This window comes from Astatotilapia calliptera, chromosome 3, assembly GCF_964374335.1.
Source record: "Astatotilapia calliptera chromosome 3, fAstCal68.1, whole genome shotgun sequence".
Lineage (NCBI taxonomy): Eukaryota > Metazoa > Chordata > Actinopteri > Cichliformes > Cichlidae > Astatotilapia > Astatotilapia calliptera.
The window spans coordinates 6322982-6348802 of record NC_137424.1 but is presented as its reverse complement, the minus strand read 5'-3'; the positions used below and the strand labels follow the sequence as shown (position 1 = coordinate 6348802).

At 42.3% G+C, this 25821-nt stretch overlaps 2 protein-coding genes across 2 annotated transcripts; both read right to left on the bottom strand.

Annotated features, from left to right (window-relative positions):
• Window positions 1–593: 593 nt before the first annotated feature.
• LOC145422787 (protein NLRC3-like) lies at window positions 594–15621 on the bottom strand (the record flags this gene model as incomplete). Its single annotated transcript, XM_080294590.1, has 5 exons — window positions 594–4414; window positions 4563–4609; window positions 7634–7807; window positions 13095–13268; window positions 13763–15621. Coding segments are annotated over 5 exons (2790 nt in total), but the record flags the coding sequence as incomplete, so codon positions are not given.
• Window positions 15622–19266: 3645 nt separating this feature from the next.
• On the bottom strand, window positions 19267–24714 carry LOC145424552 (uncharacterized). Its single transcript, XM_080297954.1, has 4 exons — window positions 24149–24714; window positions 20820–20940; window positions 20634–20735; window positions 19267–20346 (listed from the first exon to the last, which is right to left on the bottom strand). Exons 2-4 carry the CDS (start codon window positions 20906–20908, stop codon window positions 20226–20228), a joined length of 312 nt encoding a protein of 103 aa, XP_080154080.1. The 5' UTR covers window positions 20909–20940; window positions 24149–24714; the 3' UTR covers window positions 19267–20225.
• Between the last annotated feature and the right edge of the window lie 1107 nt (window positions 24715–25821).

Sequence of the window (25821 nt, the reverse complement as noted above, 5' to 3'; positions counted from 1 at the left end):
TGTAGCAACAACATCATTGAATCTAGAACAACTGGAGCCAAACCAGTGGCTCTGCTGGGATCACTGGTGAGCCAACACTTCCTTGTTGATGCAGATTTCAGGGCTTCCTTTTGCTCCTCCGTTATAACTGTTCTCTCTTCTCAACACATGATGACACAAAGGAATCAGCAGTGACAAAGATGATGCTGAAGAGAAGCACACACTTCACACATATAACAGAGCAGTGCAGTTACACACACCTCTGCTCGACATCAGGCCTCAAACAAAGACACAAAACACTAACTTGACTCTAAACAGAAGAAACCAGCAGCTGTTTCTGTTCTGTGCTTATTTATATTTGACACACATGCTTCTCTTTGTGCAAACACACATCGCACTATAAGGGTAACCTCGCACACAATGATTGGACAGCACAGTGATGATGCTGGGAGATCCTATACGCAGCAACACAGAAACACTGAGAACTTTAAACAATGATGGAAAGTGTTATAAATGACTTGTTGGCCTCTGATCTGTCACAAACAGCTGAAACGTGTCTCTCATGAGTCACATGAAGGTTTTTGACAGAAAGGACAAAAAGTAGCTGCAGTCAGTTTGTGTCATTTTTATATTTATTCATCTGGGAGAAAAATCTGAGGGACATTAAAATGTGTTTTCAACAGAGACAAGAACATGAATATAACAGAACAGGTAAATGAACATGTTTCAAGTAAACAGCTGGACTGATCAGGTCCAAACACAGAGTGATAAACTTGTCAAACAGCTGTCATATCTTTATATAGAAGCTCTTTATAAATGCTGCTCACTGCAGTCTGTTTACTAATAATGTCAAAGTGTTAGAAACACAGAAACATCAGAATGGTCTTTGTTCACAGAAACCTGTCTGGGATCCTTTGTTGTTCTTTTGATGCAGAGTTACATTATAAATATAAAGAGTTATTTCAGAGTCTCATCAGTTTTCCTGCATGTCTTTATTTAACACATCAGCAGGGCTGAAGCTCTCATGTTAAACACACACTGATCTATGGACACGTTCATGTGTTTCTAACAGAACCAGGCTGTTATCAGCCTGCACTAACATTATGTCACACACACTGAATGTAACAGTGACAGTTTACATCATCACACAATCAGCTGTGATTGTTTCACTGTCATCAAACGAGTCAACAGGAAGTAGAATCAATAGAAACCAATCATTTACTGACAGCATGTCTGATGGAAATAAGTGCAGATTATGTATGAAGTCTAACTGCACACAGTAACTGTGTTACAATAAGGACTTAACAGCGCCCTCTGCTGGAGTGTTTCAGTACTGCGTTAACTAGAATACACCACCTCCTCCTCACACCACCTGCTACAGCTCTACTCTTCTATGACTACAGTCATCCACAGCACTGATGTGAGGTCACATGGTTCATATGTAAGGAGCACAGCTGACCTCAGGTCAGTTTAATGACTGTGAGCAGCAGCTGTGTTATTGTCACTGTGACAGGGAGACACTCTCAGACACAGCGCTCATGTCAGCTTGTTCTCATGCAGGAGGATCAGGAGCTCCATGTTTGTCTTTCTGTTTGAATCATGATGTGTTTGTGCCATCAGAGTCTGTCATGAGTACTCAGGGTTTCACAGCAGCTCTTCTGGATGCTGACGAGGACTCCAACCTCATGTTTCACCTCTCTGAGCTTCTGATGTCTGTGAACACTCGTGTTTCTTCTCTGGGCTCATCTGGACAAAAACACCTTTCTGTGTTTGGCTGCAGCCTCATTCTGACTGACAGGAAGTGTGTTATCCATGAGCTGCACTTCTGTGAGGAAGTTTCCTGCTGTGTTTCCTGTCTGTGGACAAACACGAGTGTTCCAGCTGAGGACTTGGTTCCTTCCACCTGTCCATACAGGACATCACGCTGTCTGCAGCTCTGTAAATGCAGCTCCAGGTCCTTCCACGTGCTGCTCTGTATTTGTGCAGTTTGTAGTGTGTCCTGGGAAACGTAGCACACATGGTGTTCTTCTGCTGTTTCCTCCTTTCACTGAGTGTGAAACACTGACGCTGTGCTGTTGTTCACAGAGGGGAGCTGATTCTAGCTGCAGCTGGACTCTGTCATCTAACTGAATGTGTTGGTGCTGATCACGGGGCTCTGAGGGGGGAGCAGCAGGAGGACTCTGGATGCTGACGTCAGTGTATCTGTGGAAGCTCCCACAGCGTGTCTGTCATTCAATATTGTGCTGTATATTGTATCTATGCAAAGATGAACAGACTGTGTGTTCACTGGTCTCTGTGCTGCAGCTCTGATGTCATCATCACTCCCTCCTCCACCCTCAGCAGTCCCAGCATGCTGCTGTGGTGCACCCCACCCTCACTCTACACCTGAGCCACAGACCACACCCTCCACCTCAATATACACCACAGTTTTCTCTGCTGTGGAAATGAGATCAGGAGGAAATCATCATTATTATTATTTAATAAACGCTCACATTAATGTGGGCTTATTTGTTTCATATTAGAAACATTAGTTGAGTGTTTTTAGTATAAAATGGTCAAAGTCCCTCTTTTTGCTCCTCCCCTCACCTGTGGATGGACGGTGCTGTTACCGTGGTGACAGCTTGGATGTGTTTCAGTCCTGCCTGGTTATCACTGCAGGAATCTTTCACATTTATTACAGGTAATAACTCTGATTTTTCTGTGTATTATGAACCAAATGTATCCTGATACACACAGAGATGGATGAGCAGAGGGTTTTTTTGCAGTTTATGTAGTTACTATGGACTTAATGCATACATATTATTAAAATTAGGACTATAACAGTTGTATTGATGTATAGCAACTTGAAATGCTCCCACAAATGGCTCCACAGCATGTAAAAATATAACAAAAGCTCTGGCGGACTTGGTTCTGTGGTCAGTCTTAAAGGGTGAAGTTAAACTCTGTAATCTTCACTGTGTCACAGAGTTCAGTGAGTCCCGTTATTCACAGTATCAATCAGATCATCAGAGAACAGCTGATCAGCAATCAGTGGTGCCAACAGCGCCTCCTGTGGTGAGAGGATGCAATAATGCAATGTAGCATTTTTCCACTCAACACTTGCAGTCATGGAAACTGTCTGTTGGATCTGTGTGACGTTGCTTTCTTGGTTAGAGTTCCTCACAAATGTCCAGATGATTCTTCTAATGAGGCGTCGACCATGTTTGCAGCTCTTTGGAAGAAAACGTCGCCCTTTGCCATCCTTACTTTTCTTTGACTTCTTCAAATGCAGCTGAACTCCAGCTGGTATTTTCTTGGACTTTGCAGCTGTTTCTGGTCATCAGTTCATTCCTGCAAACCTCTGAAGCTGAACAACAATGATGCTGCATTGCTGGCTGATCCCAAAAGGTTGATTCTGTTCATCTGGACGTTTTCAGAAACGTTTGCTCACTGATCAGGTGACTTCTTCAGTCTCAGCTGACTGCAGCTTTACAAGCTTACAAACAGCACATTTGCACAATGACTGAAAGCAGCAGCACCTGATATATATGATACTAATATAATACATATACATATATAATCCATACTAATGATGAAGGAACTGAGCTCACAGTCCATTGTTCATTCAGTGAACTACTCAGTTTATTTTGGGCCTCAGAAATGCTCACTCTGTTTGTACATCACTGTCAGCAATAGACTCATTCTGCTGTGTGGACAGGAACACATGTGACATCACTTCCTGTTTGTTTGTGACTGAAGAAGTTTACAAGGAATCATTTAGAAGAGTTTCAAACATCAACTGATTGAATCCATGAATCTGAAAACGTGTTTGTGAGTGAAAGAGACAGACATGTACAGACTGAACTATCTGTTCAACAGTCAGAGTGTTTCTGTAACAGGAGACACTCTTTACACTCCACTCAGCACAGGGACACTGAGGCACCAGGAGGCCAGACATAAAACCCAGGATAAAGAGTTTGAGTGAATGTGGTATTGAAGGTGTGGAGGTGGATCAGAGTGTCAGAGGAGACTCTGTAGAAGGACAGAGTGCCAGCAGGACAGTCCACATACACTGCTGCTCTGTTAGAGACAGAGGAGGAGGAGGAGGAGGAGGAGGAGATGGATGTTTGTCTGTTATTGTGCCAGACATAACGAGGACCATCATCAGTGCAGTACAGACTCCAGGACTGATCATTGTTTCCAAACTCACAGTCTCTGCCTCCTTTCCTTCTGATGCTTCTGTAACTCACTGATATATAAACGTCTCCTCTCCACTCGACCTCCCAGTAACAGCGACCAGTCAGACCATTTCTACACAGCAGCTGATAAAAATCAAATCTGTCTGGATGATCAGGATATGACTGAACCTTCTTCACACGTGTCACCTTCCTGTTGTTGTCAGACAGTTGGAGCTTTGTGTTCACTGTGTTTGTGTCGATTGTGAGTTGACAGGAATCTGATGGAGAGAACAAACACAATCCAGCTGCAGTTATTGATCCATCATCTGTTCATTGATTGACACTTTGATGATGACTCCTGACATGATGAAGATGGTTGAATGTGTGCTGCTTTGTTTTCATGAATCCCATTAAAAACACACTTACACTTCCTCAGACCTGGTCTCAACCATCGGACTCCAGCAGGCTCCACCCTGAAAGGAGGAGGGGGGTCAGAGCAGCACAGTCAGCATGCACACATGGACATTACATGGCTCTCACACACACACTGTTACACACTGAGCTCAAAGCTCGGCTCCACTGTTTTATTCAAAGAAATCTACATTTATTTATCAGCACATTTAAAAACAGCTTGAGCCAAAGTGCTGCACAGAGTAGAGAGAAAATAGGAAACATACACAGTAATGACTATAAAGACTGGTCAGGATTGAAAGCTACAGAGTACAAATGTGTTTCCAACCGGCTTTTAAAAATGTCCAGTGTTGGTGACGACCTGATGTGAAGGGCGACTGTTCCAGAGTTTGGCTGCAGCCATCGATAAAGCTCACCTCTGTTTTTACGTCTAGTTCTGGTCAGAAGCTGCTTATCTGCAGACCTGAGGGCTCCACTTGGATTCTTTTGTTAAAGAGAGATAAGATGGAGCCAATCCATTCACAGATTTAAAGACAACCAGATCTGGAAGTGGATTCTACCACGTACTGGTAACCAGTGGAAAAAGCTGGTGATGGGTCGTCTAGCACAGACCCACCACTGGAACCAGACAATTGATGAGGGAGAGAACTGTGACAGCGCCGTTCCTTCACTTGACCTCAGTCGCTCTCGTCTGCTCCCTCGTAACACTGCTCTTTATTGAGCTTACATGAATATGCACAAGTTCATTATGACGTCTTACACAGGTATGAACAAAGAGTACCAGTCTGTGCATAGTGTGTGTGTGTGTGTGTGTGTGTGTGTGTGTGTGTGTGTGTGTGTGTGTGTGTGTGTGTTCCAGATGTGACCCTGTGACCCCAAAGCTGGTGCTAAGAGTCCAGCGGTCCCCCTAACAAAGGGCTCTTATACTTAACCAGACACAGAGTAGGTGTCCTCCTACACCAGGGGTCTCAAACTCGCGGCCCGCGGGCCAATTGCGGCCCGCAGGACGATAGTTTTTGGCCCCACCTTAATATGAAAATGTAATGTTAGTTTGATAATGTATGACACTTTACAGTGTTGTGGGCGGAGCTGAATTAACCCACCAATCAGGGTGGGATATGGATCTCAGGGGACACCAGCCGGGCTTGATGCAAGCAGGGAAACATTTCTCAATGAGTCAAAGTTCCAGCAGCGTTGCCCTGGAGTGTTTCTTTCTTTCCTGTGCCTGGCTGGCTTCCTCCTTTCTATTGGGCAAACGCCGACATTCGCCCCAGCGCGCTGCGTTCACAACACTTCAAAAAAAGTTGTTTTTTTTAAGTTGCTGCCCAGCAGGACATTATACGTATATAGATTTATACACACGTCAGTGGGATTTAAAGTTATTTTTCCACAGAGAGAGATCTCATATTAACTCTCACAGTGATGCGTAGGCGGCGGGATAAAAGAAAAGTCATGAACTCAATGCAGCCCAATTTAGTCTGCAGTCACATAGCGACACCTGTTCATCGGCAACAACAGTCCCCGGTAACCCGGACTAATTATAGGGTCGCACCGTAATTTGTGGCTCCATGTTTTTATTTGCATCACTGCGTTTGCATTGCAGCAAACATGAACATTACATATATTTCAATATAATGTAAAAGCAGTCAAAACAACTAACATCAGAAACAGCTGATGTTATTTGTTATATGTCACGGTGTCATTTCCGCTTCTTTCTCCTGTAACAACAGCCCGGCGCCATGAGCAGTCGCCTTTTTTGCGCTCGCTATCCCTGCACTTTCTACCATCTGCAAACGCCACGGTGTTCGTGTCGTCATGAAAGACATGAACATCGAGCGTAAAAACAAAGGAGACTGCTACCGGCTTTTTATCTGCCGATCGCCGTGCTACGGTTGCAAGAAAAAGAAGCAGAAATGACGTTCTCTACGCGTTGAGACGTTCCCCGTCCGTCGGCTAAACGCTTGATTGAAACTTCAATGCGACAGTGACACCAAGTAGAATTATAAATGTCACATAGCCCCAAACATGTCTTTTTCAAAGCCTGCGGTGAAGAGAAAGGTTGGTGATGAGCACCGACAATTTCAGGAAAAGTGGGAAATGCAATATTTCTTTGTTGAGCACAGGGGCACCCCGACCTGTCTTATTTGCACAGAGAAAGTTGCGCTGCACAAGGAATACAATTTGAAACGTCATTACACAACTAGACATGCTGAGCTGGATGCAAAATACCAGGGAGACGAGAGAGCGAACCGGGTTGCCAGTCTTAAAACAGATCTACTGAGGCAGCAAGATTTCTCCAAGAAAGCAACCAAAGAGAATAATGCAGCAGTCGGAGCCACGTGGTTAGTGAGATGATTGCTAAAGCAGGGAAGCCATTCACAGAAGGTGCATTTGTCTAAAAGTGCATATTGCAGGCTGCAAATATAGTCTGTCCGGGAAAGAAAGGTCAGTTTAGCAACATCAGCCTTTCTGCCAACACCGCAGCAGATCGCATTTCTGACCTGTCAAGTGACATTTATGACCAACTGTGTGAGAAAGCCAAATGTTTCAGTGTATACTCAGTCGCTCTTGATGAGACCACAGACATCACCGACACTGCCCAGCTCCCAATGTATGTCCGTGGTGTTGATGACAGTTTTGAAGTGATGGAGGAGCTGCTCACAGTAATGTTTAGTTAGTAAAGTTTATGGGCCCTGTTAGAATCAATATTTCATTCTCATTCTGTTGTTTGAGAACAATAACAGAAAAATGTGCACTTGAGAACAAATTTATTGTGAATTCAGCTGTGAATGTACAGTTTGTCATTATTTTAGCTTCCATTTCCAAATGTTAGCTGACACTTTATTAGGTACACTGGTATCTATATCAGGTACACCTGTGACCTAAATGTTCCTGCAAACAGACTCCTTGGAGACCCCTACATAAATATCCATGAACTATCCAGCTAGACTAGTGTGTCTGTCCCTGAAAATATTCCTGCATGTGTGATTGTTCATGTGTCATCTGCAGGAAACAAACAGGAAGTGAGTGAAGGACACAGGAAATGTTTCCAGCTCTTTCTCCTCTATCAGATTTTCTCTCCATACCTGAGAGTGTCCAGTCTCCAGCCTGTATCCTTCAGTCCAGCCGACAGCAGCTTAATTCCTGAGTCACCTGGATGATTGTAGCTCAGGTCCAGCTCTCTCAGATGGGAGGGGTTGGAGCTCAGAGCTGAGGCCAGAGAAGTACAGCCTTCCTCTGTGATCAGACAGCCTGACAGACTGCAGACACACAAAACAACAATCTATCTGTCAACAATCGTTTTCTCTTTGTCACAATAACATCTATCCATTTACATCCATTCAATGTAACTTTATTTATAAGTGACAATTCCCAAAGGACAACAACAGTCATCTGAAGCTGTTTAACAGTGTAAGGTAACCGCCTCCAATATTAGAGAGAAAGCCCCAACCATCAGACAATTGTGGAGATACAGAAATTCTTTTATTGCTGCCATATAATCTGCATCATTATAACTGCATTAATAATGTTCTTTACAGCATTATTCCATCTAATAATATTTCTCACAGTATTGATATTGCATTAAAGTTGTCTATTGAACATGTTCATTTGAGGATCCTTCCATTATGTTAACTTTTATTACAAGTACGGTCAGAAGTATTTCATACACATTGCATATTTGTGCTTATGTCGAGTTGATGTTCGGTTCATTAAGGGTCTTAAGCTTCACTGGCGTGACTGTCCAGGTGATCCATGCTGAGGGAAACTAGAACAGGATGATTGCATGCATGCTTACAATACATATAACACATATAATCTAGGAATGCGTCAGGCCTGAGGCCTTAACTCATTTGGTGTCTCACTATATTTACTCTACTTGGCAACAGATGACCAGAGACAATAATTAGCCCCAGAGACCCTGAGGGCTTGAAGTTTATTACCTTGTATGGAAGGTGTTACAGAAAAGAGAAGTTCTGTGTCTGTTTATAGCCATTAAAGATGTACAAGATGTACCATTAACTGTGACTAATGTCTGGAACATATTTTACTCTGACTATTTTTATTGACGCCATGGGGGGGCGTATACCCCACTGCTTTGTAAGTGTCCACAACATGTATTTTTGTCAGAAGACATAGGCTGATGTTTTCTCCTGTGTGTTAATAAACTCATCGTTTGATTGCACTTCTCTGGGGCCTCCGTGGTTTGTCTCACTGCTCTACATTGATAGATTTCACGACACAATCCACTGTGAGCAGCACTTGGTGATGGTGGGAAGAAGAACTCCCTTTGACACAAAGATCCTCCCAGTGAAAACAGGCTCCAGGAGGAGCATCTACCATGACTGGTTGCAGGGTGAGGGGAAAGAGAAGAGATGAGCTCAGAGAGACAAGAACAAAACAGAGAGACAAAAGTTAAGGACACGTAGTAGTGACATATAAAAGCATCAGGAGTGAAAAGAGGGGAGAAGAAAGCAGAGCATCATGGGAAGTCCACCAACAGCCTGAGCCTATAGCAGCATAACTAAGGGATGGTTCAGGGTCACCTGATCCAGCTCGAACTATAAGCTTTATCAAAAAGGAAAGTTTGCAGCTGATCTTCAAAGTAGAGAGGGTGTCTGTCTCCTGAACTCAAACTGGGAGCTGCTTCCACACCCAGTCCAACATAGCCAGGCTGAGTCGTTAGATTAGTCCAACGTAAAGTCAGAAAGTCATTATTTATGTCTCATTTTAGTGCAAATGTAGAAAAACTGTCCAAAAGTTATTTCTAAATCTGATATTAAACAGTTTAAATGGTGAAAAAAGCTGTAAAGAAAACAGAAAGAGTCAATAAAAGCCTCTTTAGAGGGTCACCAGTTTAAAACTCAGACATTTAAACTGGTGATTCTCCTTCTCTGCTCCATTTCCTCTCTAGACTTCCTGTTCCTAGGAGGGATTTGATTGGCTGAATGTCCTTTTAGCCTTTCTTTAGTTCTTTGGGTGCTAAGCAAAGAGGAAAACACACGAGTCATGTGACGTGACATAAGGAGCGCTCTGATTGGTTGGGATTGACAAACTATGGTGCTGTTTGCAAGCTTCGCTTTGCAGAGGCAAGAAAATCTCTTAGATAGGGATGAGATGCTCCACAGTGACGTTTCCACACTTTGGAGCTTCTGAAGTGCAGATGTTTGGAAACGCTGCTCCAACGTCTGGTTCAAACACTCAGATCACGTGACCTCAGCTGCCACAGGTGGCATACCTGCGGCTTCCAGGCATTGCCAGTCTCGGGAATTCCCATTTTTCATTGACTGGTCTTTTTGACCCTTTTAATGGCTGAATGATGCTTTTATATCACTGCTTCAGTTTATTCCACACACATTCAGTCCTATCAGCAGAGAGAGAGCCACACACTGTCTGTAACATCATTAGAAGATCTCAGTAAAAACAGTAAAAACTGCTTCAAGGACTAAATCAAACAGGCACCAGGGGCCTGTTCTTCGCACCTCGCTAAGTAAGTTAGCTGGATTTGATTGTTGACGATTTCGCGTGATCCTGGATCGTTCGGTTCTCCGAAGCTCATCCGGGACTTGCTGTCATAGCAACAGAGCCGTAAGCGTAAACCTGCTCCCGAGCAGGTTTGCTTTATGTAAACAGGATTAGATCGCGGCCACGCAGGTATGTCCGCGTCATTTATACGAAAGCAACAGCGATATTCCACCACTGTTTCACCATAAATAAATAACATCAATGTAACTAAAGATAATGCAGCACTTGATCCTTTTATTGATGTCACACAGATACATACAGGTCATTTCCTAAAAAAGGGAAATGTACTATTAACATTCTATTACATGTATGTGATTATTACAGATGTAATTCATATTTCAGAGTAGTAATTGTAAATTACTTCGTGTAATCAAGATGAGAGACCACGGCTATAAAAGTGAAGGTGGATTTGGGAAGTCTGTCGCAGTCATATCCTGTCCGTATACGCGAGCCACCCATTGCGGAAGGTGCAAGATTGATAAGGAGAGTCCTCAGAATCCAGCGTATATTGCGGGACAGACAGGATCCTTTAGCTCAGCGCGACAGTGTGCTCATAGAGAGATATCGATTTTCCCGTGAGGGTATTATTTACTTAACCAACTTGTTGATGAGGGGGTGCAGGACCACCACCTGTCTTTTTTTGCTCTGCCCTTTTCTTGGTTGCTGTTATGAACAAACAAACAGATTATTTCAGGGTCTCTTTCCAAGAGACTAAAAGCAATATAAGTGATAAATATTACCATTCTATAGAATATTCTTATATTTCACTTTTACTTGTTCCCATGTTCTAGTGGGTCCTGTTGTGGCTCTAATGTGAAAGGGGATATAATATAACATATTATAATATAATATAGTGTAATATAATATTGGATAATATAGTGTGAAATGATAAATCTACCCTACCGCCTACTGGTGTTGGCCAGAGGGGCCGATGGCGCGATATGGCAGCCTGGCTTCTGTCAGTCTGTCCCAGGGCAGCTGTGGCTACAACTGTAGCTGCCTCCACCAGTGTGTGAATGTGAGAGTGAATGAATAGTGGTATCGTAAAGCACTTTGGGTGCCTTGAAAAGCGCTATATAAATCCACTCCATTATTATTGTTATTATTAAATTACTTACGAGTTTAATTTGTCAGCAACTTCCTGCCAGCCCTCTCTCCTTGCTTTTGCAGCCTTTGCAGTGTTCCCTTGCGTTCTGATTAAACTCTGAAACTCCTGAAATCCCTCACTCAAGAGTTCTTGCTCTGCTGCCGGAAAATACCGAGCGCGCTCCTTCGACATTTTCGCCGACCAATCAAAGGGTTGCCGATCAATGTTTCTACTATCGATGCTAAATAAATACTTATTTTCCACCCTGATTTACGAATAAATTCTTTACAAATCCTACCATGTGGATTCATGGATTTTTTTTTCACATTCTGTCTCTCACAGTTGAAGTGTACCTCTGGTGCAAATTACTGACCTCTGTCATCATTTTAAGTGGGGGAACTTGCACAATCGGTGGCTGACTAAATACTTTTTTGCCCCACTGTACAGTGTGACTGCTGTGACTTTACAGCTGGGCCTCATTCACATTGGACTGTGGGAGGAAGCAGAGTATCTGAAGACAACCCACACAGGCCACACTATCACCCTTATTTAGAGAAGTATAATGAATTAACTGATAAAGTAATAAATTATTTGATATTTCAATGAAAATACTTTTTAACAATTGTTTAGAAGTCAACAATAATAGTTAAATAAAAAGAAGCGTCAAATCAATAAACACGCAATAAAACCTTGTACAGCTGAAACTCATGTAGACAATGTCAGGGGAGGAAGTAAAACTAAACCTTTGACACCAGAGATGAAAACTACCAAAATAAAACAGGAAGTTAATAACAACCATGAGTGGAACACCTGAGTGAACCTAGTAAAGGGAGAATACATCATCATCCACAAAGAAAACCAGTCGGAGCTTGTGGCTGCAGTTAGCTGATTTGCTACTCAGCTTGGAGTTAACTCAGTAGAACATAGAATGCTAAACTGTCTAAACCAGGGGTGTCAAACATATGGCCCGTCGGCCAAATTCAGCCCCTGAGATAATTTCATATATCAGTTATTAAAGAATTTTCAGGGTTGCTGATATTCCATGGCAGCAGGGCTGGGACTTTATTCTGATGGACACATCATGTGGCCAATCACATTAAGAGACAGCCTGGGATCATGCCACTATTTAAAGAAAGGGATGGGGGCAAACGTTCAGAAGAAAGCAAGCTTAGTGGTACAGGCCTGGTACACACAGACACAGGTTTAAATTCAAGCGTGTCAGGAAAAAGTGAAAGCATAAAATGAGCAGCATCTGGCTGAATTTCAGTGATATTGGAGACGGCAAAGCTGAGTGCAGAATTTATAAATTAGAAGCTGGATAAAGTGATACCCATTTTCCATTGTGAAGGACAAAAGGTTTCAAACTTGTCCAGGCCTTAAGGTCATGTCCGTTCTCTTCTTAGTGGTAGTAAATGTATAAAATTAAGACTAATGAAAACACTGAATTAAAATTGCTTCCTTTAAAAACACCAAGCTTACAGTTCAGTTTTGAATACTACATATATAAACTGTATATAACAAAGTGCCTTTGAATGGCAAGGATGCAGAAATGTCTGTATGTAGCACAGAGCCAGTGCTCACGGTCTGAATGAGTGTCACAGACCTGAATGTGCATTTAAAGAAATTTATAATTAAATTTCTAATTATGATCTTCAGCACCCAACACCATGACTATGTACATATTGTCGGGTGTAAGAATATTTGTGTTGTGTTCTGTGGATTCAACTCTGCAAACTCATCAGTAATTTCATCAGCAAGTTTCTACTTAGACAGTAATAAAACAGAAAGCAGTTCCCAGGAACTACTTCTTGTTTTAGAATCTTTCAACATAAGAGTACTTTGCACATCAGAACACCCCCATATCTCCTCTTATTAAAGGATTACCTTATTATTAATTTGCTAATTCTGCCAGTTGATTACAAAATGCTTGATCTCACCTGAGAGTTTCCAGTTTGCAGTGTGGATTCTTCAGTCCTTCAGACAGAAACTTCACGCCTAAATCCTGCAGGTTATTGTTACTTAGGTCCAGCTGTCTCAGATTAGAGGACTGAGAGCTGAGACCTGAGGACAGAGCTTCACAACTTCTCTCTGACAGGTTACAGAGACTCAGTCTGAAAAATAACAGAAAAACAATTAAAAAAAACTTACTTTTGATCAAGTGTAATGAGATTACATAACATTTAGCAATATTCCATTCTCTTTTTGTCAAGAAAGTAACGAGCAACATGTGGAAACAATCAGAGAGAGAACAGAGAACAGAGCAGTAAAAGAACAGTGGATAGTTCAATAGGCTTTTGGTATCAACAAAACGTGCCAAATTTCTTTATTTTGTCATCGTTTAAGAAGAGTTCATGATTAAAACTCAGATAACAACTCAAGGCCAGGTCTGGGTGTAACTTTGATGACAGTTACACCCAGAAAATTTTCAGAAATGCCGACAGGTATTCAGTATTGAACAAAATGAGTACTGATTATCACTTAACAGTTGTATACACTTTTCAGACACCAGCACTCATAACTGTGGTTTTGGGGGTTATTTTGTTAGTGGTTTTAGTTGATCACACCTGCTTTTTGTCAACAAGCATATGAATACAAATGTACTTACAGAGCTTTGTTGGAGGCTTTGACCACTGGCAGCAGCCTCAGAAGAGCCTCCTCTGAAGCAGAGTATTTCTGCAGGTCAAACACATCCAGATCTTCTTCTGATGACAGTAAGATGAAGACCAGAGCTGACCACTGAGCAGGAGACAGTTTATCTGTGGAGAGACGTCCTGATCTCAGGGACTGTTGGATCTCCTCCACTAGAGAACGATCATTCAGTTCATTCAGACAGTGGAACAGATTGATGCTTTTCTCTGCAGACAGATCCTCACTGAGCTTCTCCTTGATGTACTGGACTGTTTCCTGATTGGTCTGTGAGCTACTTCCTGTCTGTGTCAGCAGACCTCGTAGGAGAGTCTGATTGGTTTGCAGTGAAAGACCCAGGAGGAAGCGGAGGAACAAGTCCAGGTGTCCATTTGGACTCTGTAAGGCCTTGTTCACAGCACTGTGGTGGAAGTGTTTCTCTACAGATTTTACTTCTTTTTCAGGTTTTTGTTTCCAAAACAATATAGACCATATGGACTTTGTTTGTTGTTGTTCCATCAGATTGAGTCCAGAGTTGATGAAGGTCAGGTGGACATGAAGAGCAGCCAGAAACTCCTGAACACTCAGATGGATGAAGCAGAACACCTTGTCCTGGTACAGTCCGCTCTCCTCTTTAAAGATCTGTGTGAACACTCCTGAGTACACTGAGGCTGCTCTGATATCGATGCCACACTCTGTCAGGTCTGATTCATAGAAGATCAGGTTTCCTTTCTGCAGCTGATCAAAAGCCAGTTTTCCCAGAGACTCCATCATCTTCCTGCTCTCTGGACTCCAGTGTGGATCTGTCTCAGCTCCTCCATCATACTTGACCTTCTTCACTTTGGCCTGAACCACCAGGAAGTGGATGTACATCTCAGTCAGGGTCTTGGGCAGCTGTCCTCCCTCTCTGGTTTTCAGCACATCCTCCAGAACTGTAGCAGTGATCCAGCAGAAGACTGGGATGTGGCACATGATGTGGAGGCTTCGTGATGTCTTGATGTGGGAGATGATCCTGCTGGCCTGCTCCTTATCTCTGAATCTCTTCCTGAAGTACTCCTCCTTCTGTGGTTCAGTGAACCCTCTGACCTCTGTCACCATGCCGACACAGTCAGGAGGGATCTGATTGGCTGCTGCAGGTCGTGTGGTTATCCAGAGGCGAGCAGAGGGAAGCAGTTTCCCCCTGATGAGGTTTATCAGCAGCACATCCACTGAGGTGGACTTTCTAGGGTCAGTTAGGATTGTAGTTTTGTGGAAGTCCAGAGGAAGTCGACACTCATCCAGACCATCAAAGATGAACACAACCTGGAAGTCTTCAAAGCTGCAGATTCCTGCTTCTTTGGTTTCAGTAAAGAAGTGATGAACAAGTCCCACCAAGCTGAACTTTTCCTCTTTCAGCACATTCAGCTCTCTGAAAGTGAATGGAAATATGAACTGGATGTCCTGGTTGGCTTCGTCTTCAGCCCAGTCCAGGCTGTATTTCTGTGTTAAGACCGTTTTCCCAATGCCAGCCACTCCCTTTGTCAGCACTGTTCTGATTGGTTCATCTCTTCCAGGTGAGGCTTTAAAGATGTCTTCTTGTCTGATTGTTGTTTCTGGTCTGTCTGGTTTCCTGGATGCTGTTTCAATCTGTCTGACCTCATGTTCATCATTGACCTCTGCAGTCCCTCCCTCTGTGATGTAGAGCTCTGTGTAGATCTGATTCAGGAGGGTTGGGTTTCCTGCTTTAGCGATGCCCTCAAACACACACTGGAACTTCTCCTTCAGCTTAGACTTAAGGTTACGATGACAAACAGCAGCTGGAAGTTCTGAATAATAATAATAAAAATACAACTTTAACAATCATATTTTACAAAATGCTGATGACAATTTCTGACCCACTGAGAAATGACTGAACACACTGGTTTCACAAGTCTCTCATTTATCCAGCAGCTTAAATCTTTAGATAAATCCTCTTACGTCTCTGCAGACGGTCAGCCAGCTCCTCCTGCTTCATTCTCCTCAGGAAGTCCACTGTGATCTTCACAAATGCCTCTCTGCTGTTTCTCCTCTGCTCATCATCCTCCCTCTGAAACTCCAAGCACTGGGGCTTATTTGGATTCAGAGCCTTCTGGATCTTCTTCAGCTCGTTCTTCACAAAAGTGATGATGTTGTCCTCCAGCAGCTGGAACAGAATATTTATGAATGACCCACCACTCTGAACTTTAGTCCACACAACATCCACTTCTTTACCATCAAGGGGCATATCATCCACGAACTCTTTACCAATTATAGGTTTGACTTTATCTGATTAACTGAGACTTTGTCCACAACTCCATGATCCCAAAAAGTTGATTCTGTTCATATGAATGCAGCGATTTCAGTGGGAGAAACATTTCACTGGTGTTCAGAGCTGAACTACCAACAGGTTGATGATCAAAGCCAGAAACTTGGAGATGTTTCAGGTGACTGAGTTGATCGTACAGACAACTGGTCTTAAAGGTTCACTCTGTTTACACATACAGATCAGTATTTAAGGTTTGACTCTCATCATCCACTGGGGCACAAACTGGGCGTCATCAGGACACTACAACACAGAACAAACACCATCCCCACAGACACAGCAGCCAGCGAAGCAGAAGAACTTCACATCAAGAAGGTCCTGAGTAAATGTGAACGCTGGTTTGAGGGCGGAGTCAAGGAGGCCATTTATGTGAAAAGGAAAGACCATCTCTGAATGGAGGAGGGGCCTAAGGGTACAACTGTCACCATCTTACATGCTGTGATTGCAGCCATTCCCCAGCTCTCTGTGAACTGGACTCATGAACATTGATCAACAACCATTGATCAATGGTCCTGACAATATGCGTACCAATGATCAATGAACTGACCTCCCAGCCCATTGTTCCTTCAGTGGGCTGGTTTCAGTCATACAAATGTCCTGTTTATGAGATTGAAACCTGCAGTCAGCTGAGACTGAAGAAGTCACCTGATGATGATGAAACGTTTCTCCCACTGAAAACATCCAGATGAACAGAATCAAGCTTTTTGGGATTTACGTACCTGGATGATTGAGCATCAAGACACAACTCTGTGACTTTTCTCAGATGAATCAATCCTCTCCTCCAGCTTTGTTTACATCTACCAGCCCTGTGGCGCTGCCCAGGGAAATAATCTATGTGAGAGGTGGAAAGTCATACAGGTGTCTGCTCCTGCCTTCAGTTATTTTATCTACTGTGTGTCAACTGGCTGAACCTCCTCCAACTGTCTACTGTCTCCCTAAACTCAACAATGACTTAGTGATCTATCCATTCTCTGACCAAAGACATCCTGCTGCAGGAGGTTAACATAGCAGCCAATGATGATCCCACTCACTGTGAACAACACATTTGGACCTGATTTGCTGCTCTGGTTTACACGTGAACTTCCACTGCTGTCACCAACTTGAGAGGCTCTACAGAAAAACTGGACTTGTCCATAAAAATCATAAACAACATTACAAGGACAGCATTGCTCAATCAACTCTAATTACTATGACCATGTTATCTCTTCTAACTAAGGTACAGACACTCAAACTTGCTGCTTTCAGTGAGAAGTCAAATGTCTGAATATGAGCTGGAAGCCGCTGAGAGTCCTCCTCCTTCCCGTGGGGTTTACTTTCTCTACTACTTTCAATATAAACACGCCCCTTTCATGCACCTGCAGAGGGCCACCAGCAGATGGAGCTGTCTTAAACAAATCCACTTGGATAGTTAGCTGTAGATGATTTTCTCAGTATGATTGTAGGACTTTGAGTTATTCTTTAGATTTATTTAAACTCCTATATTGTGCACAAGTGTTGAGCGACCCATAATTTCTCTGTACTTTTCATAAGAGCAGCCAGACTTTCAGCTGGTTTTTCTTTTTTAAGAGCTCAAAGATATTGAAGAAACAGTTATTCAGCTTCATTCCCACTGATCTCGACTACAAACTGTTTCACTTTGGTTTCTGTTTAAAGCCTCGATGTTTAAAACGTTTCCCTGTGATCACATTTGCACCGTCTGATTTCAAAGTTTGTTTCTTTTGGTCATTTAGTCCACAGAGTCCTTGGTGTTCTGAAAGGGACCTATAAATAAATGCATTATTATTAATAATAAAGTAGTTGTTGTACATGTACAGACCATAAATATGGAGTCCAGCTGTGTTTGATGCTGCTGGGCAGACTGACCACTGGGAACCTCTGAGCTCTGCTGCTCCACTCTGTGGAAGAACCATGAAGGATTAGATCAACACAGGATAACGATCCAGGAGTTTCTGCTCAAATAACTTCATCTGAATCAAGTCTGTCAAGTTTTAGACACTCAGATTCTGAAGATATATTTTCTGTTTTCTATGAACTTTCTTTCATCAGTGATGGAAGTGATGATGCTGCAGAAGCTCAGAGGAAACTTTGAGAAAACTGTGATGAACCATCAACTAATGCTCTCAGGAGGCCAAAGGTCCCTGAATGTAACTGTGCAGTAGATTCATCGAGTGTTTGAAACCTGACCACTTCCATATGTTTTCATTCTAACACAAGAAGTCCTTTTCTCATTGCTTTGATTTGAGTTTTCATTTGAGTTTTCTGAGTCTCGTATTTGGAGTCGAGTCTAATCAATGATCTGACAGAAGAACATTAAAAAGGATTTACCAGTGCTGTCAAAATTAACATGTAGGGTTAGGGGTTCATCTGTTATCATGATTAACATGATAAAAACCTTTAACACGACACATCTGGAGAGCAGAACGACTCAAAATCCCTGAAATGTTTCTATCAACGCACTTCGGGCAGTTTGTCCAAGTAGAGTTACCTTTGCACACGTGCAGATGTGCAGCACATCTGTTAGTGACGGCAGCTGAACCAATCAGCTCAATATGGAAGATGATGAACACACACTGACCTCTCAATGGAAAGTTTGAGCATTAAAAAAATAACAAGACGGACCAGCCGACCAACATGAAGGATTCTGCACATCGTGACAGAAGGAATTTTCTTTTCACCGAAGCACTTCCAGCTTAAAATATCACAACAATGCAAAGCACTGATGACACAACTGCCAAGTGGACAAACTGCAGACCTGTTAGTGTTGTTAATAACATAGTTTTGGTTCCTCGTGTCAAAGACTTGAAGAAGAGTGACAGAGAGTGTTAGACTGCTGCAGGATCAGTGCCACCTCCACAGACCTGTGAAGAAAATGATTGTTTGACAGATGGGCTCAGATTCAGGATCAGCTGAGGAGTTTGTGGCTGACAGAATCCTGCAGGTACAGAGCAGAGCCCATCATTAGCATGCAGGACTGTCCCTGGGGGGGTCGGCTCATTCAGGAGCTTAATCAATGTTTACATGTTCAATAAACATGTTAAGTGTGTAAATTTGCCCTTTTCTCTCGAGTCTGTTTGCTCATGAAATGAACTTTGATTCGTTTACATTAAAAATGATGTTTAATGGTGATTAATCCAAATGAATCCACAGTAACCCTGTGATGAGTCTGATTAAACATTTTCATTAACAGCAGTAATATAGATTATATATTATTATATATTAGTGCACACTTAGCTTTTAGTATATATGTTTGTTACAAAGTTGTATTTACAGCAGAGAAGCTGAGTTAAAGACTGAAAACTATTCAAAGTCTCTTTGAATTGAAGCGTTTAACATTCTTTGTGTTTATTCTGCATTGACTTCATTATATGGTGTAAACGTCTGTTACAGGCTTAAATATAAAGTTGGAAAAATGTAACTGCAGCTATTGATCAAGTAATTGTGATTAATCAGGATTAATGACAGAAGATTGTGTCATTAATTAGTCATGTTTTAATCTACTGACAGCACTAGTGTTCACTCTGGTGCCTCCAACTGTTTTACGCCCTTTCAACACCTTCGTGGTCAAAAGTGTACACGCACAAAATCTACAATAAAACCCTCACGCAGCAATAGGACAGACACACAATCCATTTATCTCTGTGTCTCAAACACACACACGTGTATTCAAAGCCTCGATTTGTTCATATTTCATCTGTTGTGTTTTTATCTTCAGCGTTTTCAGTGTTGCTGCATTTACACCAAAAATGTTTCCATTGATGAATCAGATTGATTTGAATGTGTTTCATCCATACAAATCCCTCCCTGGTGGTCACATGACTCTATAACATAACAGGAGTCATGTGACAAGAGTTTCATGCTGTAAAATGTCAAAATGGTTGAATGTGGTGGAGTAAAAATGTGAGATGTCAACTACTTTTCTTCAATATGAAATGTTTGCAGGGCCTGACAGGAAGTGGACGGACGCTCTGATCACTTCCTGTTTGCTGAAGTGGGTTTTCAGTTGTTTAGAAACCAAAGGCTTGTTTTAAAAGACAGTTTAAATGGGACTGAGGGAACGACGTGTTTGTAGTTTATATCCAACAACATCAAGCAGTTTAATCAAAGAGTTCATGTTGCTAACAGCTCACCTCTCTGCAGCAGACACAGGCTGGGATTTAAAATTAATGAGACGATCTAAAGACCCGTCACTCTGTAAGGACACACAGCTGGGTCCAGGTTCAGGTCCAGCAGGTCTCCCATGGATCCTGTCAGAGAAGAAAAATGTGTTTTGAGAATGAGCAGAAGGAAACTCCAAAGTAGTGTTTCACAGTGTAAGAACAGAGCGCCACCCAGGGGTCATTTACACTGTGCAGGACTATTGATGGTCCCACTGTGAGCAGCAGGAATTTAAATGTTGGACATGTTTGATAGAAATAAGGAATAAAGGTTCAGTGACTTCCTTTGAGATGCAGTTTAGAGACCAGGAAACATCAAACAGTTCATTTAAATCAGATAAACTGACATCAAAGAGCTCATGTTGCTAACAGCTCACCTCTCTGCAGCAGACACAGGCTGGGATTTAAAATAAATGGGAAGATCTTTAGACGCGTCACTCTGTAAGGACACAGAGCTGGGTGGAGGTCCAGGCTGGTTCCTGTGAATAATGATGCAGCAGTGATGTGAGTGCTGAGCTGTGACATGGAGAAGAGTCATGGACAGTTAGAGATGGTCATCTCACCTCTGAGCTTTGGTCTGGCTCTCATGTTCCCCACACAGAGTGCTTTTAGAGGGAGGGGCTCCCTCCTCTCTGTCCTCACACTGATCCATGCTGCTCAATTCAGCTCACACACACTTTCTACCTGCAGAGGAAACACAAATCATTCATGTGCACATCAGCTGAAATCCTCCTTTCATCATGTGTGCTGTCCAAATATCAGCTGCTTCTTTCCTGCTTCATCTCAGTGTCAGCTGGATGCAGTCAGACAGCAGTGTGAGGCAGAGGAAGCTGCCATCAGCTGCTCTGCTATCAGTCCACTAGATGGAGCCTGAAGCACACACGATGCATTCACTGACACACACTGATTCACTGTTTGGGAAACTAGAAAAATGTTGGTCTTGAACTAGCTGCATAATGCAGACAGGGTAGGACCCAAATATAACGGCGAAACATCTTCAAGCAACTTATAGAAGTCCAGATGCTTTTCTTTCCAAGCTCCTTCAACTATGATGACCTGGATGACTGAGAACCTTCACAGGAAAAATGAAACACACTGAACAAAGAATGCAAGACTTTCACAATAAAACAGCAAACAAAGGAACACAACACTGACACGTGAGCTTGACAGAGGAGTGGAGGAAAGGCAGACGAGAGTGAGCGAGGGAAAGAGGAGACAAGAGAGACATGACAGGCTGAGGAAATATAGAATGGAGCACCAGGCCTCACACAAACACACACAAACACACACAAACACACACAGAGACACACAGAGACACACAGAGGCACACAGAGGCACACAGAGACACAGAGGGAATCTAATGATCAAGGAACTAAACAGGAAGTATAAGAAACTCAAAGAAGCATAAATAAGACTGTAAATGAACCAGAACCATAAACCATAATACAAAAAATGCAAAGTGCTTGGTCAAAGGGACCCAGAACCATTAAAGTTCTTTTCTTTGCTCTTCAGTGTTTGAGTGCAAACAGACTCCACGTTAAACTATGACAGCACCGTCCCTGCTGCTGCTGTCAGACCTGTTATTCACTCACTGCTCGCCAGTGTTTCTAATGAGTTTTACTCATCCATGAGAGTTTAAAGCTTGCACTTACAAGCAATGTTCCCTCTAATGTTTCACGTGTCTGAACACACAACCTCCCTGAGCAATCCACTGTGAGCGACATTAGACGTGTGCACTGTGGTCACGCCAGCGTCGAATCCATCCAAGTTACATGTTTATTAAAATAATCAATTTACAGCGTTTACATTTCTGTTAAACTACTTTTAATTAACTGCTTTAGCCCACTTACAATGAAAGTTAAAAAAGAAAATCTTGTTCATGACCTGTAGCATGTTAACACTATTGGAAGGAAAAATAACTTGAACTTCAATTTTGAAAACACAACTTTCTTTAAATAAAGCTCTGACTTGTATTATGAGTCTGTGGTCTGGGAGAGAGTCTGTAACTCTGTCTGCAACATACAGTAAATAATGACCAATGTTGGGCAGTTAATTATATAGTTACTTCTTCAAAAAAGTAACTGAGTTTTGCAAACAGAGTTTTTTGCAGCTGTTTACTGCAAAAAACTACAGCCAAGGTGTTTTTTTTAAAATAAATATTTCAAACTATTTACAGAACAATCAGCTGTTCTGCATCAAATCTGATGCCACACAAATTATTTGTGCCGCTCCAAAAAATAATTTGTGTCCACTATGAGATGAAGGAGAACAACAGCCTGATACCTGCAGGCCTGACAGCAGCAGATGTATCACTGCTGTAACACCTGTAACACTCAGCAGTCGCCTCATTGTTCTGACACACACAACAACACTATTGACTACACACTAACTACACACTAACTACATACTAACTACACAAGATTTGCTCTAAACGTCTCAAATCTCTCACATCTCAAACACGCCGTCACTCCTTTTCTTAACAACTAAATGCCATGTTTTGATTGGTCGGCATGGTACATTTTTCGACCAATAGGAAAGGCTGGGGTTGGTGTTGTCTTTGCTCACAGGCTTTCGAGCGTTTTCCTTATAAAACTCTGTTTTTACCGTTTCTTCCTGCAGTAAATATAAACAACGACAGTATTCAGGAAGAAAACCAAACATTGCAGATATTTTTATCATAACTCTGGTTTTACGTGGCCGATCAACACAATTTAAAAACTGGTATAAAGTCCACACTTTTCCTGTCAGTTGTTCCGTCTGTCCTGCTCACATCTCCAATCGTTGTACATGTTGTCATTAACGTGGCTTCACTCCACATCAGCCGCTTTGCTAAAACACCGGCACATATTTACTTTAATTTCAATTCAGGTTAGAATTCTTTTTGTGTGCGCAATACAGATTTTCTCTGCGCAGAGACCGTGCCAACAGTGCGCAAATGCGCACGTGCGCAGCTTAGAGGGAACATTGCTTACAAGGTGACTACCAATAAAAACGAGTGTGCTTCACTGTCAGAGCTACGGTGATTCAACCAGTAGGTCGAATGACTTGATAATAAAAATATTTGCTTGATGCTTTGCATTGAGGCGCATTGTTGAATTTGCAGGGACACAATTACCACAGATCAGTTGTTCAAATCACTACAGTAGGGAGCCATGTTATGAATAATAAACAAATAATAATACTAATACTACTACTAATAATAATGTTAATTTAAGTAATTGTTTTCGACTGAACATCACATATAATGTAACAAGCAGTAAATTCAGGTTAAGTGCATTATCAGCATTTGGAGGAGCTCCTTATCCTTCACTGCTCACCTCTTACAAAGTGTTCACACAGTTTGCTAGCTTCTTTCAGCCTGCTAGCTATGCTAACAAGTCTACTACACACACTTGACTCGGTCACATGACAGACAGCAGAGATAGCTGCTCTGCTAGCTAAGCTAACTCATGTCAAAGAAATGAGGCGATGCTGCTGGGAGTTACGTCGCAGACTAGCAGAATTTAGTTATTCAGCATAATATTTAATCCTTATTATCTGCTCCTCTCACCTCTGTTTACATCTGAAAACAAGAAAATTTAGCCAACAGTTTATTAGCCTCTCGCCCTATGACAGCTGGGATAGGCTCCAGCGCCCCCCGCGACCCTGAAAAGGATAAGCGGAAGCGAATGGATGGATGGATGGAGTTTATTAGCTTTGGTGAAATTATAAACAGGTATCAGCGCGGTCACCTATACTGTGCTTTAATGCTAGAGCAGCAGGAACACCAGTTAATCTGAAATCTCCTTTTCTCTCTAAAAAGTGACAGCAGACTGAGTCAAAGACAGAAACCTTATTTAAACACCAAATATTCACTTCCTGATCCAGGATTCAAAGAGGACGTTGAACTTACTCAGCTTCTTCCAATGAACGTCTTCACTCTGCAGCTCTCTGCTGTCTGGACCAGGTCTGTGTAGAAACAGAGAAAATCCTCTGCTTCTTCTCCGTCAGCAGTCCTCTGTGTCTGCAGACTGCGTCAGATTAAACACTTCACACCAGCAAAGACTCTGAAGCTCACAGGTCAAAGGTCAGCTGCTGCACCTTTTGTGATATAAATTTGATCAACAATTAACCTGCAGCAGGTTTCGGCTCCAACTCCAACACACAGAAAACAACCCTGAGAACAAATCAGATGATGTGTGGGTGTGTCTGCAGGCTTCAATAGATGAGCATTAAACACTCAGCAAAGAGGCTGAAGCACAGGTCAAAGGTCAGCTGCCTCACTGTATATAACAATTCACTTTTGAACAGTAGATAGCCTGTAGGCGTCTCTGCAGTGATAAACAGTTTACACATTAAACACTGAACCATAAAAGAAGCTTGAGCTGCAGCTCACAGGTCAAAGCTCAGCTGCTGCACCCAGTTATGAGTTTAAATAAATCATTAATCATGATTTTTTTTCCCTCTCAGCACTTTCACTTGGCCTTGGAGTGTTTTGACGGAGCTACACTGTATGTTTCAAATGTTGTAAATAAATTGGGAGTTAGGGCTGGGCAATATGGCCTAAAATCCATATCGCGGTATAATTTGAAGCACGTGCGGTAACGATATATATCGCGATATATTCTTTTCTTCTGTATAACGTATTTTCCACACTATAAGGCACACTTACAATCCTTTAATTTTCTCAAAAATCAAGAGTGTGGCTTATGTATGAATTCTAGATGTGCTTACTGACCTCGAACCGATTTTGGCTGCAGAAATCTGTTAAAAAATGTTTTAGTAGAACTTTGGTAAGCTACGACGCCGCACTGCTTGATGGATCGTCAGAGCATTACGGCTGCCAAAGTGAGGAGCTTCGCGGAGTAATCTGGGTCCTAAACTCCGTCCGCTTCAGGTCCCAAAGTCAAACGAACACTGAGAGTTAAAAACGGTCTAAATTCTTTCATCTTTAATAAAATCATCAGCGTTGCTGCTTTACCAGGTGTAACAATTAAGTTTAACATCCATGAAAACAGAATTTATTAAATTTAACGGAGTTAGAAGTTAACAGGAAGTTAGCTCGCTAGTTTACACATAAACATTTCATACCATGTTCTGACAGAGATTTTTGAAACTAATTCAAACAGCTCTGCTATCACTTCCAACATAAATGAAGACAGAAAACTAAACAGCAGTGACGTTTGCAGGGTTACTGAAGTTGGACTACCTGGTATATAATGTTGTGCTACGTGATTGCTAGCGACACAGCTATGTTAGCATAACATTAGCACAGTGAAGCCGGAGGCTGAACGCCAACTTTTTTTCCACTTGATAAAAGTTAACGTGAGGGATTCTGGTGGTCAGGGACAAATGCAATCGCATAGCAGGATGCTGTACACGGGCCAAACTTCAGTCAGGAGAACAACTGAGATCATTCATCCACAACACGAGGCTAGTTATTAATATACTGCAACAACATGGGAACAGAGCAGCTGCGAGAGAATTCAACATTAATGAATCAATGTTACGGAAGTGGAGGAAGCGCAGTTTTTGGCTTTCCCCGTATTTCAAAAGTGCTTTATCTCTTTGCTATGACTGTCGCCC